This window comes from Littorina saxatilis, linkage group LG6 (assembly GCF_037325665.1).
Source record: "Littorina saxatilis isolate snail1 linkage group LG6, US_GU_Lsax_2.0, whole genome shotgun sequence".
NCBI classification, from domain to species: domain Eukaryota; kingdom Metazoa; phylum Mollusca; class Gastropoda; order Littorinimorpha; family Littorinidae; genus Littorina; species Littorina saxatilis.
Window position 1 is genome coordinate 42,410,503 of NC_090250.1, and position 20,077 is coordinate 42,430,579.

Below are 20,077 nucleotides of genomic sequence, written 5' to 3' on the forward strand. Positions count from 1 at the left end.
GGTATCCCAAGTGAAATACTGACTGATAACGGGAGCCAGTTCACAGGCACTCTGATGCAGGAAGTCACTGAACTCCTCCGCATCAAAAGGAAAACCTCTGCGGTATTTCATCCAGCTGGAAACGGTTTGTGCGAGAGAATGAATGGCACGTTAAAGAACATGCTCAAAAAGATGTGCATAGAACAGCCCAAAGCATGGGATACGTTCATCTCTGCATTACTGTTCGCATACCGCGAGACTCCTCAAGAGAGTTTAGGTTTCTCGCCATTCGAACTGTTGTTCGGGCGTACTGTCAGAGGACCAATGCAACTCTTGAGACAGATTTGGACAGATGAGAGCGTCTCAGATGAGGTCAAAACCACTGCGGAATATGTAGTGAACCTTCGTGAGAGGATCGAAGAGACCTGTTTGCTTGCTCGAGAGAACCTGAAAAAAGCCTCAGTGCGATCTGCTCAATATTACGATCGTAAAGCCAAACCAAGGTCGCTAAAACCAGGAGAGAAAGTCCTGATTCTCAAGCCATTGAAAACAAACAAACTGGAACTCACTTGGCAAGGTCCATTTGAAGTGTTAGAGAAGTTGAATGATTTCGACTACAAAGTCCAAGTAAGGAGGAAGGAAAAAGTATTCCATGTCAACCTCCTCAAGTCTTACGTCGAACGTGAGCAACCTGTCACCGATGGAACAATTCCGGTTGTAGTAGTAGAAGAAGAAGAGGAAGAAGTGATCGTCTCAGTAGTGGTAGAGGAGGACGAAACCACTAACGACGACATCTTCAGGTTGGACAGTCAGAGGACTATCCCAACATTTGAGACAAAGCGCACAGAAGGTTTAGACCACGTGCACTTTTCAGAGAAACTCACTCAGTCACAGCGAACTGAAGCGAGACAGATCTGCGCGGACAGACTAGATAATCTGACCGACGTACCACTCACCACGAATCTGACTACGTGTCGAATCGAGGTCACAGACAAGAAACCGGTCTATATAAGACCACGCCCCATTCCACATGCATATATATGTGAAGATGGTGGAGAATGAAGTCGAAGAGATGTTGAAGCTAGGAGTCATCGAACCCGCCAACTCAGCTTACAATTCACCCATTGTTCTCGTCAAAAAGAAAGAAGAAGGAAAGTACTGCTTTTGCGCGGACCTCCGTGGGTTGAATGATGTCACGGTGTTCGATGGGGAACCCATCACCGACGTTCAACATTTATTCCAAAGCTTAGGAAAAGCCAAGTACTTCTCCAAGCTAGGTCTCACGCGTGGCTACTGGGGAATACCCATTGTCGAGGAAGACAGAGACAAAACCGCGTTTGTGACGTCACGAGGCCAGTTTCGATGGGTGAAGATGCCAGGAAAGGACAACCTAGGTGCCGACTATTTGAGTCGCATCAACTGAGCTTCAGAGTCCAGAAGGAAAATTTGTCCACCCCGTTGGAGTAGTGAGGCCAAACTGGCCGCGACAGGCTCATGCGGATCTACTCCAAAATGTGGAAACAATTGTATATGCATATTGTATATTGTATTGTATTGTATTGTATATTGAGTCGTATAAACGGAAACGAAATAAGATTTCGCTTGTCCACCCCCCGGGGTTATGTTACGACTCAACTCCAAACAACTCTTGTTTAGCCGAGACTGAAATATTTTGTTGCACCATTAGGGTAAGAGTCTACGAGACCTTGGAGACGAAGTAATGACGTCACTAGTATGAGAATCTACATGTTGGATCAACGTCATTACTGCGTCATTAATATGCGAATTTACGTAACTCATGGAGTTGCATCGTGGGATGAAAACAGTTATTTGGAGGAAGGAAACGTGAACCGCTAACCATTACGGTCACTCTATTTGCCGGGTACTGAGAGGCTACAAGTGGGGAACAAGAATCCTGTGTAACCACCGATGAAAAGCCGCCGGCACTTAACCTACCATCCCAAGGCCTGAGATGTAACCCGCAGCCGCACAGACTCGTAGAGTAGTGTCCGGAAAGGAGCATCAAGAGGTAAGGTGTCGTTGTAATATCGAGCGCCCATCAAGGAACAGCTATTATACACTCACATCTATTCGCATATGATATTTGTTTTAGAATGTTTAATGAAGTTAATCATAAACGTACATGCTGCAAGTTAGTTCGGCATATAGATCTAGTATTTTATTCAGTAACCATGCTTGGTTTGTCTGCGAACCGCCCGACATGAAGATAGGGCAAGAAATCAAAATTAACCTTGATCCTAGGATACCGTTGTTAATAACAAGTATTACCTTTGATCCAGGGGTTCGAGCGTCTAGGATCCGCTGGGATAAGGGTGAACTAATCAAGCTACGCCACCAGTGTGATCCACCAGCGAGGAGCAAAAGGAGTTTGTCTACTAATTATCATCATCATCCAGTGATCTGCATCAAGTTCGTCACTGCTACGGTCATCATGTGAATCCAGGCTTCCATCAGGACATTCGGACTTTGTAACTAACCAGCCCATTTAAGATAAGTCCAGTTCGACATTAAACTAGCTGTCAATGCAAGAACAATTAACTATGAACGCAAATTCGTTAGATCTAAAATAGAAATAGTTTGTTAAAGAATCCGGAAATATTACCAACCAATAAATTTATTCATTAATCTAAATCATCAGTGTTTTACGAGATTGATTTGAAGCATGACTGTTGTAAAGTATTGAATATAACTTTGGTGTGTTCTTAGATATTGTATCTAAAACACAAGGTAAAAAGTGGAACTGCAACATACAGGATAAACTAAAAACATAACGATTCAACAGAAACTAAAACATTATTAGCTAGGAAAAGCTAAAAACATTATGATCGATGAGAACTAAAAAGGCTACGACCTCGGAGTAACTCAAAACATTTATCTAGGAGGAACTAAAAATGATAATCTGGGAGAAACAAAAACATACTGATCTTCAAACAATTAAAAATCTATTTATTGATAATGAATTAAATACATTGGCTGAGCTTTTAAATAGTTGCGTGAGAAAAAAATCCGTTTTTGTGCAATCAAAAGGCAGCAACACTGATCAATCAACAACAAAATACAGTTATTTATACGCTTATTTTCGAAGATGTTTCCATGTTGGAAATTACATGATTTTGTAATCATGGATACAATTTCAGCGTGTCTGCCATGTTAACAGAAGATCACATCAAAAGCCCATGCATAACTGATTCTTTTTCTTTTGCTCGTAGTAGGCCTTTTTCAGTGTGTCAAGCGCTTCTCTACTGTACTTGCGCTTGCCGAATGAGTGAGGGCGAGACTTCACCACAAGAAGGCTCTCCAGCGTCTCATCAGACAGACATGATCTCTGGTCAGTCCTGTGCTTTTTCACCCCATTTTGCCATTGAAAAAAACAATGCCAAACATGTGAATTAATAAATAAAAAATAAAAATATTTTTTTGGGGGGGGGATTTTTACCATTTATGAAAATCGTAGTCTTGACACGGATAGCGGAATGGCGTATTTTTTGCAGAAAATCGTAAAAAATTACGCCAAAATCGTAAGGGTAAACAGGTCTGCAGGGCGCACCTCGTTGTTGTAGACATGCAGCAGGTTATCCAACACACGTGTAACTACCAACACAGGCATCCACCCAGCCACACACATACACTCACATACACACATACACAGAGGAACGTACTTCCAATGCCAGGGCGCACCTCCTTGTTGTAGCCACTCAATAGGTTATCCAACACGCGTGTCACAGTCGTGTGGTCAGACAGCATGGCCACACCACGCCTGCAACAGACAACAAATTACAAGATCTTTATTGGAATCAGTACCTTTTAACTTGAAATTCTTCTATTTTCCTCATAGTCTGAAATTTCATGGGGAATCTTGGTTTTGCGGTAAAATAAGTTTCAACCATATATAAGCTTATAACTTGTGGTTGATTCTAAAAGTGCTCCTCATATATTGAATCTATGAATTGTTGAATGATACAGTAACAATCAATGGACTTTACTAAAAATGATTGTCTCTCCTTCCACCCACCCCTCTCTCTCTCTGTATCTCCCTCTCACTCACTCTCTCTTGGTCATCGTCGCCATCCGCCCCCCCCCCCCCCCAGCACATCCCATCCACATATCTGTGCGCATCCGCTTTCCTGCTACAAAAACATATTTCATCTAACAGCATGGCAACAGGCACATTCGTTTCCATCAAGGCTAACTGCGTGAGATTGGGCGATAAAACGTGCACTGATTCACAACCAAGTTTCCGCTTATCCCCAGGCTGAGATGTCCATGAAAAGACAATCAGGGTTTTTCTTCTTGAGAAAACTGTGCAGAAGAAGTGCATGGAGGAGAAAAAAGAAAGTCAACAGAGACAACTCGAGGAAGGAATGTCATGGAATCACACAGTCACAAAGATACGCAGTGTGAGAGGGAGAAACAGAAACGTAGACACAGAGACAAAGTCAAATACTGACACAAAGAACACACGCAAGCACAAACACACACACTCATATTGAAACATTTGTCTTAAAGGCACAGTAAGCCTCCCGTAAACCATCACAGAGCTCCCCGAGCGTCTACATACAGTACAAGCATACTTCCATTTAAACGCTCACCGAACGGGAACATCCTGGCTGCTTTCTGTCGAGCGTGAGAAATTTTCAAAGAATTTATTTTCGTGGACTTGGCCCTTTACAACAATGGCGCCTTGTTTTGGTGCTGGACGGCTGTTATGAATATCCCGGAAATCACGCCCGGACAGTAAGCCTCCCGTAAACCATCACAGGTACTGTCAGGCTTTTACACACAGTACAAACACCCTTCCATTTGAACGCTCACCAAACGGGAACATCCTAGGTGCCCTACGTAAAGAGCGAGCAATTTTTAAAGAATTAATTTTGCAGATTGTCTCGAACACTTTTTGGACCCATCCTGAACTCAGGTCAAAAATGAGTTACTTCCCTTAAACTGGCGATAGCCGTGGATCGATGATTATCAGAATGTTTTTGGACCGTGGTGCGTTTTTGCGCTAGACCTAACTTTTAAAATCTAAATAATAAATTGACAGCTTGTTACACAAACATTCTTTAATCATAAAAGAATTCTTTTTTCATCAAGACAAGATCAGTGCAATTCGAAGTTGTGAAAGTTTGAAAAAAGAAAAGCCCAGAAGCAGGGTCACGCAAGGGTCGTAGCAGACGACGGTTTATGCGGCACATCGCCGTTCCTCTCGGCAACAGTCAAAAGCCATCGCTAGAGTTCTTGTGAACCACAGCCGTTTGTTTCGTGCATAAAAACGTGCTATTGTAGATAAGCTCACATCGAGTCGCATTCAAATGACTAACTGACGACTACATTGTGAAAAAGGGAAACTTGATCACACGGGTTCACGATGGCTCAGGGGTAAGATAAACAACGCAAAAATAAATTCTTTGAAAATTGTTCGCTCTTTACGGAGGGCACCTAGGATGTTCTCAATCGGTGAGTGTTTAAATGAAAGGGTGTTTGTACTGTGTGTAAAAGCCTGACCGTATCTGTGATGGTTTACGGGAGGCTTACTGTGCCTTTAACAGATCTGTTTACCCCCATAAGTGTTTTGGAGTAATGCTCAGCCCCAAAAATAGTAATCCTGGCACAAAAATAGTAATCATCCAGCATTCGTCGCCAATTACAACGCCGCGGCACATGACAACTGTGTCTGCGAAACGCAATCATGCACATATATCCATCATTTACAAACAAAACACATCAGTCAGTTTTTGTAGTCATCATAATTTCAAAGAAGATCCCATCAAAAGCACATGCATCACTGATTCTTTTTCTTTTGCTCGTAGTAGGCCTTTTTCAGTGTGTCAAGCGCTTCTTTACTGTACTTGCGCTTGCCGAATGAGTGAGGGCGAGACTTCACCACTAGAAGGCTCTCCAGCGTCTCATCAGACAGACATGATCTCTGGTCAGTCCTGTGCTTTTTCACCCCATTTTGCCATTGAAAAAAACAATGCCAAACATGTTAATTAATTAAAAAAAAAAATTTTTTTTTAATGAAAATCGTAGTCTTGACACGGATAGCGGAATGGCGTATTTTTTTCAGAAAATCGTAATAAATTACGCCAAAATCGTAAGGGTAAACAGGTCTGCTTTAACCACAGCTTGTTTTTCTGTGAAATCCTTGACACTTGGGTGTGTTTGTGTCAATAATTGACTCATACAGCTATGATACACGTATTAGAGAAGCAGACTCATTTGCATTTTCTGTATGAACAAAAGAAGAGATTTTACGCGGCAACGTAGACTTTCAAGGCGTTATCAAAACTACGCGTATTCGTTTGCTTTGCATGTTGTTCTTAGTATCTGGGTCACTCACAGATTCTCGCATTCCCCAGGCACGCATCACGTTTCAATTTCCATGAGATATTCGGTTGAATGTGATTGCGCATCGGCATGCTGAAAAAGTGTGTTTGGTTATATTGTGCAAACTGATGAAAATATAACGTGATCAGAGAACATTACTTGAAGGCCGAACGGTTAGATTTTGCAGGCATCTTCTTCTTCTGCGGTCGATATGACCAGTAATGGGTCAGATCTACTTCTGGGTCGTCAAGACGAATCCCACGGTCTATCATGGTCGAGATGGGCAACCCAAAACCGCACCTGTAGCTTTTCCCCCCCCCCCCCCCGCATCCTCTCGCCAGATTTGACCACGAGGAGCATCATGGCCCCGGCCAAGTGTCGAAGGATATGTTTAGGGATCTGTGACCCTGTGCAAAATGAATATGTGTCGGTGTGGTCAATCTTCAGGCGGCTGATGTGACTCAGTCCTCAGTTTGAAGAGGATTATCTGCTTGTGTCTCTGTCGGCGGACTGGGTCAACCCCACTGTCTGCGCCTCCTCTTCCACCGTGACCGGTAGTAATTGTTGATTATTATTTTCACTTCTCTGTCGGTCACTATGTGGCTGAACTGCTGCATTGTTATTGCCTAACTTGAAACGGGCGTTAGCCTTCTCGATCCCAGCGATCCCTCGTTGGGATTGAAATCCACTCGAGTGTGATTGTGGACTGTCTTGATGCATCGTGCAGGACTTTCTTGATGATATGTAGATACTTTTCGCTTCCGGTATTCTCAAGTCCCTGCAGTAGGGATCTGCAATCTGTGAAGAAGACGGTCTTTTGAGCTGAGCTGACGTTGTGAATGTCTACATGTACAATGCACGGCGAAGTGCTGTTGACTCCGCTCTATAGTTGCATGAGATCTTTTCAGTTGCATAGCTCTGGGTGTCAGGCTTCTGTTTGAGTGTTGTATGATGACGCCTACTCCTCGATTCTTTACGGTTCCTTTTGTGAGAAGACATAGGTCCACTCCCTGGAATAGAACTGTTCATCATTTTTTTTTTTTTTTTAGAGTCAGAGCTTTCAGCAGGCGAGGAGCTTGTCAGTCCTTTTCTAGCCCAGGAAGATTGGGACGCCTCTCAGGTCGTCATCTGGCTCCTTAAAATCAAGGTGCATGTTTAGTAAGGCTGTGGACATAGTTTTGCGATGTAGGCTTTTAGAGCAGGCGTGTTTCCGTGTGCGTTTGTTTTTGTAGCCTGTTCTTTGTGTCGGCATGTTCCATTTGAGGTGTATGTTCGCGTTTGACATACTCGCGAACTTTTCACGTTCTCGTAAGCTCTGGTGTTTCATAGTTTTTCCTTTCTGCGTTTTAAAACCTCACAGCGGAAAAAGTCCACTGACGTTGTGAGAAATATTTCTCATGAGTAAACCGCTGAAATCGACCGGCTTACTCCAATCAAAATGGTGTGCTCTGCTGTTTTGCACACTCATTGATACGTGACATTTTCAGCGAGTGCCAAGGTCTCTTGGGCCCCTCCAGTGTGTTTATATTCCCCCTCCTCTTCCTCATCGTGCATCTCCTCCTCCTTCTTGACCTCTCTTGCAAGTTTCCAATGGGGACGAAAGCGTATGTTCTTATTTTTCACCGACTCCACACAATTACATCTAATCTAAAATCTGACAGTGACGATTCCAAATCCTTCTTGAGCACGACCCAAGTTTTCCAAACAGGGTCAAGACCCGACAAAAAAACGCAAGGGCAAAAATATAAATTGCACGTGCACAACCCAGCACGCATCACGTCACAAAAACAGACGACCACAGACAAATATTGACCGCCCAACAGCTAAGAGGTCAGGCGAAAGGATGAACTTTAAAGTGCAGCGTCTCCCGACTTCTCAAATCTTCAGGGTTCCTGGATAATTTTCCAAAAGATAAAAAGTGTTTCGCACGGAAAAAAATAGTGATCGAGTTCTGCTGCAATTTTCCTCTCGTTTTAACAGCAAACGTGATCTGTCAGCTTCGTTCCTGTCAACAGACACGCAACATTCACTCCGTGTCTCTGCGCTTCTCTAGGATCTGTCTGTCTGTCTGTCTGTCAGTTTACGACAGAAAGACACACACGCACACGGACACACACACATAAGCACACTCACACATGTGATCGAACATACACACACATAAAAACGAACGCACACACATTAACACGCAGCCATTCGTAACTTACCTCTAAATCACTAACCACCTAAACATCTCTAAACACAATTTTTCTATCCCTCTCACCCCCTCCCCCACCAAACCAAATCACTACTCCCTATTCCATTTTTGTCTTACACCCCCCCCCCTTCCTTGTCCCATCCCCAATCTCTCCTTATACTGATCCGAAAAGAGTGCCAGACGACGTCACTTATTCCCAAAAGCCTTGGACTTTCATGCAAAGGGCGATTCTTGTCTGGCATTTTCAAGTTTTAGAAGCTCTAGAGGTTTGACGGCTAAAAGCATCTCATTTGTGACAATTCCCACTTAACACAGCCCCTGCTTTGTCAGCTTAGCTCTGAGTGATCTGTCTAAAATACTTAGGCTGGCTGAATAAATTGAAAGAAACATAGACATTGGCTTTTACTGTCTGCATTGGATTTTCACTTTGGAAGTGTCTGCAGTTGCGATAACCTTGTCAACGCATTGTCTGAGACAATTTGCCATTGCCTAATGGCTTCCATTTTTGTACTGACTATAAAAGTGGCGCGTTGCAATGTAGGTCAAGTCCAGAATCTGACCGTTGCCACCTACGACTGGTCATTGTTTTCCTCTTCCTTTCCCTCTTCCTTGTTTTCATCAGCAGCATAGTTGTCGTCTTCGTCGTTCTATTGGTCGACCTTTTCCTCTGGGTTCCTCACAGAGGTACAAATACACACACACACACACACACACACACACTGAGAATATTCACACACACTCTCTCTTTCTCTTCCCTCTCCCTTGTGCTTCCTTCTCCAACAAACACACAGTTCTAAAATGACGAAGAAATGGCAAGCAACTAGACTGTTTCATCTTGTTTCGGAGTCAGATCATACTCTGACTGCCAGACACCAGAAGTTAGCCTGTCGACGGCTCCCGCCCAGCCTTAATCTCATTTACATATCGTTACGTCCGTGTGGTGGCCCAGACTTGGCTCTTTGCATGTCACACTGTGTTAAAGTCTCAGAGATACTGTCAAATTCGCAGAGACGCTTTGACATTTTATTGAATAAACACGAAGGTTCATTTCAAAATGGGTTGGTTGGGGTAAAATGTACAGCTTTGCGAGACATTTAAAACAATACACAATATTTATCGTTTCCGTCGCGGCATGGAAACCAGTCCGCGTTGAGTGTCTGTGTCTTCTAGGTTTAGCACAGTCGTTCGCATCGTGGAGTGAGATCTGTTATCATCCAGATTGTCAATCGCAGAGAGAGAGAGAGAGAGAGAGAGAGAGAGAGAGAGAGAGAGAGAGAGAGAGAGAGAGAGACAGAGACAGAGATGAGAGAGAGAGAGAAAGAGAGAAATGAGAGAGAGAGAGAGCGAGAAAGAGAGAAAGAGAGAGAGAGAAAGAGAGAGAGATAGAAAGAGAGAAAGAGAGAGAGAAAGACAGCGAGAGAGAGAGAGAAAGAGAGAGAGAGAGAGAGAGAGAGAGAGAGAGAGAGAGAGAGAGAGAGAGAAAGAGACACTGACACTGACACAGTTTAATTGAATATGGGCCTACAGCCCCTTTCAATGGGGGGGGGGGGGGGGGGGGGTACACATGAATCACAGGAAAAAATAGACAACATGATATTTAATTATAAACGTATGCAAAATACATTGTGGTTTGTTCCAAGCTTTCCTCTATCAATAATCTTGCACATCAATGCTGCCTAATATATACATACAACCGAACAATAAATACAGCAACAACTAAACCTTCAGCGACAATTAATCCTCATTATTATTTAACATTGACAATCTTAACTGAAATGCAAAAAAAACTAAAACTTTGCTAAATCTACAATTGTTTCTGTGTCTTGTTTTTTAAACATGGAAATCATACTGCCCAACTGATCACCTACACTTAAAAACTGTGCTAAATACTTTCTTCTTAACTCACAATATGTTTGGCATTAAAAAAAAAAAAAAGAATTTCGGTCTGTAATTTATCTTCACAAAAGGGGCAACACTTGTTTTCTGTTGAATTTTGGAAGCGATATCTGTGGATATTTATCTGTGATACACCCATTCTAAATTGAGCGATGACATTTCTGTACACATCTTTCCATAAAATGTCCACACAACGTTCTTTTTCAAAACAGGCTTTATATTTTCCATACAGTAATAGGCGCTCACTCGAGTCCAAATGATTACGCCAATCATGACAGAAGGAACCGCAGAGCCTCTCCTTCAGTTCTGCAAAAAACACCCTCTCGTTTCCACATCCAAACATCCAAACTTGGTAAAATCCATTTTCACACAAAACTGCCTTTACATGCGTTACCCATGTGATACCACCTTTTTCGTGGAGGTTGAACAACATTTTGTATGCCTTCTTTGAATAAAAATTAATTGTCTGGCTGTCTCAATAACCGTAACCAATATTTAATCAACCTTGTGACTGTTGTCACCCAAAGAGGATACCTACCCAATTCACCATACACAACATCATTGGGAGTTTTATCTACTACGTGCAGAAACCGTTTACATGCAAATAAATGAACACGTTCCAATTGGTCATACTTCTCATAACCCCAAATTTCGGCTCCATATGATAATATTGGCAATACTTGCGCATCAAATAACTTAAAAAATACATCAAATGAGTTACAACCCATGTTCTTTAAAGTATTCAAAATTTCGCTCGTGCTTCGCTTTGCTCTTGTTGCTGCGTCTTCAATTGCGACGCCATAACTATGTCTTGTTGAAAAGGTGAGGCCAAAAGAGAGAGAGAGAGAGAGAGAGAGAGAGAGAGAGAGAGAGAGAGAGAGAGAGAGAGAGAGAGAGAGAGAGAGAGAGAGAGAGAGAGAGAGAGAGAGAGCTCAGAACTCAGAAAGTTTATTGTTTAGGCCAACTGACCCGTTACAACCGGTACATATATCAAACATGACTCTCTCTCTCTCTCTCTCTCTCTCTCTCTCTCTCTCTCTCTCTCTCTCTCTCACCCACTCTCACACACATACACACACACACTCTGACTTTCACTCCTTCTCTCACAAACACAAACACACACACACACACACACACACACACACACACACACACACACACACACACACACACACACACACACACACACACACACCCACACACACACACAATACATACATGTATGGGTATGTACATGGGATGGCTGGTGCCTCATCAAATACATCCTCAACTACAACATACATCAAAGGACATAGTTGTTTAAAAACTAGCAGCTACGCAATGCACTCAACCACATCAACAAAACAGAGAGACATGAAGCAAAATAAATCATTCTGTTACACCTTAGGAAGTAAATCACGGCGTTTGTTAACATAATAAATAAATCTGCCTAAATCATGGAGACCCTTCTTGTTTTGCATTATCAACTGAAAGGAAACCAAACAAGGATATGATGTGTATTTAAAGGGTAAGTATTGACAGCGAAGATCGTTCAATGCATCACAGTAAAATAAAATGTGCATTTCATCCTCAGGTGCTTTTTTGCAGAATGGGCAAAACAAGTCCTGTGGGGTATGTGGGGAGTATCTCAATTTATGTGAGCGTAATTCGGACACGCCAGCTCTGAACCTAATGAGCACATCTTGTATATGCTTATTTTTGACAAAAGTAAAATACGTTTCCATGCAAACAGATAACTTGAATACGCTGAGAGAGAGAGAGAGAGAGAGAGAGAGAGAGAGAGAGAGAGAGAGAGAGAGAGAGAGAGAGAGAGAGAGAGAGAGAGAGACAGAGCGATGCAGACAGACAGTCTGGATATGGTTAGATACATACATGTAGATATGAGTCGATGTGTGTGTGTGTGTGTGTGTGTGTGTGTGTGTGTGTGTGTGTGTGTGTGTGTGTGTGTGTGTGTGTGTGTGTGTGTGTGTGTGCGAGCAGAAATGTTTGACATGTTTGGAAATTACAGAAAGAAATATAACCCTAATTATTGAATGATTGGTGGTGCCGTTCTCTTAACTAACTGCGTATTTCAGTTATTTCCCTCTCGCCTTTTCTTTCCTTCTTTCTCTCTAATTGTGTACGCAGGGAAGCATGGTATTCAAAAAGTCCACATCATCAAGTGAGTTCAAATTAAAACGAATCAACTTCTTGTTTCCCATCACTTGAAAACATGCGCCATTTCTTGCTCCCGAGAGAATAGTGACGAAACAGCAGAAAAATACGATCTGTAAATCAATTTGCAAATATCACATTTTGATTTCCCGAGAGACAAAAATAATCCGAAATGCAAGGAGGCGTTCTGACAGTAATTAAAGTTGAAAGCTGTTCTTGTCTATAAAACGAACTGTGTGCATTTCGGCTTGAGTAAACCGGACGTTTTGGTGGTAAGTATTGTTTTAGTGCCCCAACAGTAAATTGATTCCTGCAAGTTTTCATCCATTTCTACCGATCAGTGTGGGCAGCATTTGCTTTTAATGAAAAAGACGGATTTCAATGCAAATTCAATAATATCTTCCAGAGAACCTAGTCAGACATCATTGTTCTTAATCACACTTTCAGCTACGCAAAAACAGAGACTATTATTGTCCTCTTAAAAAAAGTTTTACAGAAGTGTTTGTGTGTGTGTGGGTTTTTTTTTTGGAGGGGGGGAGGATTTCCAGCCAGTCTCTAAGATAATACTCACAACTCTGATCTATTTTTAAAGTGTTCTTCAAATGTGCTGTTTTTGACAACTGTTGTGCCTGTAAGCACACACATTGGAATGTCTTTGAGATAATTGTACCTATCTCTGAGATAAGCATCGCCAGCACAGTCAACTAGAATTCCTTAACATTGACAGTGACATTCAACACAGTTAGCTTCTCTTACCCATGATGACTTAGCTACTTACATTTAAGAGAATAATTATAGCACAAACATGGCTTTCATTCTCTTAGCTTTCAACATCATTTAACTTTTCCTTTTAGCTTTATCTTAATATCCGTTCTTTTTCACCACACCACGTTCCTTTCGATCGTGTTTTTTAGTGTTATCTTGCGAGTAGTTGCAATCATCCATCACAAACAGAGTTCTAGAATCGATAGCAGCTACACATTGTTATACTACACCGGGGAGTCTGGGTGGATAGGTCGTCATTGTTTATGTTTCATATTTCGCCTTGCCGACCCCTACACTGACCACAAGGGAAACATTACAGTAACTTGCTCGCCCGCTTGGTTTTCTGACAAAAACAGTGAAAAATATAGTTATCGTTGCGGGTCCACAAAGAGCAATGATATGAAAAAAGACGATTAAAACCACTATACATGTAACTTCGGTCGCCGCATATCGATATTTTTTAGTCACAAAACATTATTACGAGATCTTGGTCACACTTTGTTCGTTCAATATTTAGTTGTTTGATGGTTTTGCACAAAACTATAAGTATATCTGACACTATGTTGTACCTATCATAAAGTACACATTGAAGTGATATGCTCGCCCACTTAGGCTTTTGACAAAAATGGAGAGAAAAATAGCAAAGACATGTTGATATTCTGCCTATCCACAAAAAGCAGTGAAATGAAAGTAAGACGAAGACACTATACTTACTCATTCAGCAGGACTCACATCAAAATTTGTATCAACAAAAAAATATCGCGCGGTATTCTGACCAAGAAAATGGTTGAACAAAATATTATCAAACACACTGCATTATTTGCTATCTTGTTAATACACAAAATGAAATGAAATGGATATATGAAAACTGCATGCAAAGTCAGCAAGACGCACATCTTTATTTACAAGAAGGTATTCCCAGTTATCGAAGTTTGTTTCATTATTTATCAGTGTTTTCTTCTTTTTTTTCACCGAAAGACTAGTGTTTGTGGCAAAAGGTTTCACTCACTCTTTTTACATACAGTATGGAAACACTGATACGATTTTCAGGAAGTCGTTCTCTTAATTGCACAAATTCGATTGCTTGTGCATATCACGTGATATTATCCATTCAATTAATGTGGAGAAGTGCGTATTGAACTGTCGATGCTTCGCGCACAAATTACAGTCATTACAATTAGAAACAAATAATTACGAATATTATTGATGAAATCTTTTGCAAGAACTGACATCTGAATGAGTTCGTGAAAAATAACGCCCTTGACAACCTACTTTTAAAGACCGTAATCTAATCGTTATTCCTCGTCCCCGTCCTTACCCTACACCCCCCTGAAAATGCACGGCGTTGAAAACGGAGGAAATTTCCCCGTTCTTATCAAATGGCCTGTAGTTTTGCTGCTCCAAACGTCACGTTTTCGAGTTCAAAGATTCTATATTTCAAACATTACAGGGGAAATCAGTCATGAGGTCAACTGTATTTCTTGAGCAGTCGAACGTGCTCAAATCCAAGAGCAACCACTACACATGGAGGCATGGAATGGAACAAAATCGACAGTTAGCCAATATCTCAAAGTGACGAAGCCCTTTGATTTTCCAGAGTCAAAGTTCCATGGATAAGGTCCCAGCTTTTGGGTGTAATAGAGGCTGTACTAGTCCAAGTGAAAAGGGAAAGCTCTCATTTTCAACTGAGGATTATGCAACAACCTTTGTAGCTCCTGGGTTCTGGGCTTCATTTCATCTGGAGTTCTTGGTCGTATGTCTCAGGAAGGTGTACATGTGATAAATGTGTGTGTGTGTGTGTGTGTGTATATGTGTGTGTGTGTGTGTGTGTGTGTGTGTGTGTGTATGTGTGTGTGTGTGTGTGTGTGTGCGCGCGAGTGTGTGAGCGCCTTTGTTATATGAAGTCTTATATAGCGCGCGTATCTCCAGACTCGGACTCAAGGCGCAGGGATCTATTTATGCCGTGTGAGATGGAATTTTTTACACAATACACCACGCATTCACATCGGCCAGCAGATCGCAGCCATTTCGGCGCATATCCTACTTTTCACGGCCTATTATTCCAAGTCACACGGGTATTTTGGTGGACATTGTTTTTTTTTTTATCTATGCCTATACAATTTTGCCAGGAAAGACCCTTTTGTCAATCGTGGGATCTTTAACGTGCACACCCCAATGTAGTGTACACGAAGGGACCTCGGTTTTTCGTCTCATCCGAAAGACTAGCACTTGAACCCACCACCTAGGTTAGGAAAGGGGGGAGAAAATTGCTAACGCCCTGACCCAGGGTCGAACTCGCAACCTCTCGCTTCCGAGCGCAAGTGCGTTACCACTCGGCCACCCAGTGTGTGTAAACTGGTCTTACCAGCATTAATATGTTCTTTTTTTTCACACACTACCTTTTTTTTATGCGGAATATACTCCGTCAGCCAGCCACTAAAAACATCAAACAGGTGCACAGCTAAAGACCACAACGAGAAAAGACCACATCAAGAAGACAGCCAGTGACCTACTTAAACAATACCGCACGTGCGACACACACGCGGCAGGAAGGGCAGCGACTCTTGGCCAAGGGACGTAATAAGCAAATTGAATTCCGGGGAGGTAAAGTGGAGGAGCGGTCTGGAGGCAAATGGACGCTGTCGCTCTCTGATTACCCTCTGCTAAGCTTTTTATTATTTGGGATACCGGAGGGCAGAAGCAATTAGAGGCCGAAAATGACTTATAAGAAAAGAAAAGGCGAGAGGAGGATGAAGAGAGAATTTCGAGAAGTTTGGACTTAAAGGGAAGGTGTGTGAAAAAAGAAAACACCCACATTTGAAACCTGATTAAGGTTCTGCAATTACGTCTTGTTATATGTGTGCCTCCTCTTTCCAATCTGTCCTCGTTTTATCTTCTTCTGGACTTCTTCTTTCGGGAGGGGGATCCTCAGTGTTTACATACACGTACACAGAGAGAAAGAGAGAGAGAGAGAGAGAGAGAGAGAGAGAGAGAGAGAGAGAGAGAGAGAGAGAGAGAGAGAGAGAGAGAGACAGAGAAATAGAGAGACAGAGAGAGAGAGGGAGAGGGAGAGACAGAGAGAGACAGAGAGAGAGAGAGAGAGAGAGAGAGAGAGAGAGAGAGAGAGAGAGAGAGAGAGAGAGAGAGAGAGAGAGAGAAAGAGAGCGAGAGACAGAGAGACAGAGAGACAGAGAGAGCGAGAGAGAGAGATAGAGAGAGAGAGAGAGAGAGAGAGAGAGAGAGAGAGAGAGAGAGAGATAGAGAGAGAGAGAGTACGTAAGGGCGGAAGACATCACAAAAGTCAGGCATTCACACAATTTAACCTAATTATTTCATGCCTCTTCTGCTTATCGCTGTGTGGACATATGACAGAAAGTGACCTGTTAGAAATATGCCACCGATACACATTGTCTAGAGGACTCTGGAATCGATACTCTTTAACTCTCAAAGCTAAGTGCATGGACACGAGGAATTTAAGACACCGTCTCAATCCAGACAAATTGGGTTCCGAGTTTCCAAAACTCTGTTATAAAGCGAGGACAGATATAAAAGGTAGAGTTTGACGCAACTAATGCATTCTTAATAAATAAAAAATCAAGAAAGGTATGTTGTTAAGTACTGTTAGAACGTTATTTGTATGTTGTTTGTTTTTGTATTCTGAATTTTGGAACGTTTGCAGTCTTTTTGTTTTTGGATACTGGAAACGGCGTTTGAAAACAGGTAAACGGATGCGAACAAAAGCGACGAAAAAAACCCAACCATAGTGTTTGATGAAATCAGGAAGATAAATGCATCACAGAACACACAGATAAAAAGTGCAGGAAAACAATCGCGAAGAAAAGAAAAGAAAGAACGACTGTTTCTGGCGTCAATTACTACAGCGTCGTGGCTGAGCGAGGGCCATCAGATTAGATTTAAACGGCTCTTCTCCTCTGCTTTTCTATGGCTGCAAGCGAGATTAATTTAGACCCAAGCACCCATACACTTCCGTAATTCTTAATTGCTGCGGACGCGCGCCTTCACAGCTCCCAGGAGCGCGTTCCAAACTGTACGAGTTTTTTTTCTCTCTGCCCTTCTCTTTTCTGGACCCACACGTGAAACCTCAGGATCGCTTCCATCATAGGCACCGTTTGCCATCAGCCCCCAGAGGCCCAGCGAGTCGGGTGATTTGTGTTTAACATGAAGCCTCGGGCCGTGGCCGCATTCCGAAAGGGAAGCGGGAAAAGTTGAGGGGGATGTTGATTGGGAGCACGGCAGGCATAATGACCCCTATTTCCGGTCTGTACTGCAAGCAGCCGGCTGCACTTCTTCCTCTTTTTAATCGACTCCGCGATGCGTTGGAAAAGGCACGATTAACTACCCGTAATGGCCTGGTCAGCTGCGGAAATGTGATAGCTTGTGTGGATCTGGACTGAGATGGAATAGAGACTAAGTCCAATATGTGGTTTGATTCTTTGCACTATTCCAAATTGTACTACTTGTCGTTGGATCATGAAAGGAAACAAGTTAGCGTCGGCCCTGCATGGACACATAGGTTTGAAGGGACGTTAAGTACCAACAACCAATTCAACCAATCGTTGTGACTCTTACAATGTTGCATTGACCACGAGACAGGCACGAGAACAGTGTCATGGCGTGTAGGTGGGTAAAGTTTGCTTTATCGTCATTGTGAAGAGAGGGTTGGTTATTCTTTTAAACATTGCGAGTAAGAAATGTGCTCGTAGCTGTGAGCTTATGGCAAGCTCTTTTTACATTTAGTCAAGTTTTGACTAGATGTTTTATCATAGCCAGGGAGTCGAGACGAGGGTTGTGATGTGTGTGTGTGTGTGTGTGTGTGTGTGTGTGTGTGTGTGTGTGTGTGTGTGTGTGTGTGTGTGTGTGTGTGACTGTCACGCTCTCAATTTTCAACCAAATTGGTTGACATTTTGGTCAAGTTATCTTCGACGATACCCGGACTTTGGTATTGCATTTCAGCTTGGAGGTTTACACATTAATTAATAAGTTTGCTCATTAAAGTTGTCATTAAAATCGATTGTTCCCAAACAGATTTAAAAATGATTGTATGGTATTCCTCATCTTCTCCTGAATTCAAAAATATATAAATATGTCATGTTTACTCTAAAAATGTGCTCAGAATGAAAGAAAATAGGTTCAGTAAGTACTACCAACGCGTGCTTCGAGGCGGCGGGCGTGAACCTTCTCGGTCTTCGGTATGGTTAGCCGAGACTATCTGAATGTAGTCTCGGCGATGATTGGTTTGTGGTGTTGATCTTGACTAAATGTTTTTATATCGCTTCACGCGACTTGTTAAGCTTTGCTGTTGCATGAGACCGATTGTTTCAAAAGTTAATATAAGCACGAAGCAGAAAATTCGCCATGAGCACGAGCTTGGCTATCCATACCAGCTGTTGTACACAAGAGACAATTTTCTTTTGAGAATGGTCGAGGTTTACTACTCAAACACTTTGCCGACAGCTAAAGTTTGGACATTTTACAAGTTGCTGTATATTTGACATCTGTTCAAACTTTTTAGTTAATTTCAGACTTGTGATAAATCTTGCACGAAGAGAACGCTGCAAACTGAAACTGAACCTAGCTGCAAACAGCTGCTGTACGTGGACAGCGCAAAACGAAGACATTCCGATAGCTTCGATAAGAAAGGCAGAGACAGAAAAATCGAAGCCCCCAAAGAACAGGTTGCAAATGACCTGTTCACGCGGAGATCGGCAGCCATTGTTGTCCTTCCCAAGGGATGCTGGGAGATTGAGAGGTTGAAGAGCCTTCCCTTGTTAATACCCCGCTATTGTTCCCAGATAAGCCCCTGACATCTTCCGTCAAAGAACTTGACGTGCACAGAATTCAGCCGCGCCTATATAACCCAACACTTCTAAAAAGATTTTCAATTTTGCGTCCATTTTGTTTCACTTTATTTTTGATTTCTTACGTACTAGGTTTATCTGTCCAGCTGTAAATTCCTGAAACTATGGTGCATTGAAAAGGAGTATTCGTAAAGAGTAGAAAAAAAACCAAGATCAATTCCGAAAATCGTATTTTCTATATTGTGAATGGACTTCATGGACATGCTGACCCTAGCCTCAGTATGTTCAATATCGTCGGACTACTGTTTGTAACGTTAAAACGATTCATGAAACTATTTTCCAAAATACACGATACATTTTTGTTTGTTATCTGTATTTTGTTTGTTTGTTTGTTTGTTCGTCAGTTTGTTGATTTTTATTTGTTGATTTCTATTCAGTGGCAGAACTGTTCTTCCACGACTTCTAGCTTTGATGCAGTCTATGTTACGCAGACAATACACTCTTGCGTGATTCTTACAACAGCAATGATTCGATAAGAAATAAATCATCAAGTAAATAATTCCTGCAAGTAAGTCTGGAAAAGAACTTAAGATCGGCTGAGGTATTTGACAAAGTGTTCAATTCATGACAATAAAAGCCCACTTCAGACTCAGATATCTGTCACACGGGGTTATGCAAGTTTGTGGTAGTGGTGGTGCATCAGCAAAGAACAGGCACTAGTGAGGGAAAAAGTCCCCTGGTATTGCTGTCTTACACAAGACCTACGTACTTTCCTCCAACAAAAAAATCACGATGCGGCAGAACTCGATCGTATGATACATGACAATTACTTCAACTATCGTGTTTACACCCAGACGCTCGCTCTTTGGCAGACTCGAGGATCGCTTGATCATTACTCTGAAGATTATGTGTTTTGCGCCATGGT

The 20,077-nt window shown here is 42.2% G+C and overlaps 1 protein-coding gene and 1 long non-coding RNA gene across 2 annotated transcripts in view; one reads left to right on the top strand and one right to left on the bottom strand.

The window, feature by feature from the left end:
- Positions 1–20,077, bottom strand: part of LOC138969285 (gamma-aminobutyric acid receptor subunit alpha-2-like) — a 108,132-nt gene that overhangs the window by 68,613 nt on the left and 19,442 nt on the right. The window contains exon 2 of the mRNA XM_070342041.1: positions 3,660–3,757. Within this exon, the coding sequence (XP_070198142.1) occupies positions 3,660–3,757 (98 nt within the window). The remainder of the gene's footprint in view (positions 1–3,659; positions 3,758–20,077) is intronic.
- On the top strand, positions 712–2,631 carry LOC138969260 (uncharacterized). Its single transcript, XR_011456410.1, has 2 exons — positions 712–2,008; positions 2,280–2,631. It is a non-coding gene; the product is annotated as an uncharacterized lncRNA (long non-coding RNA).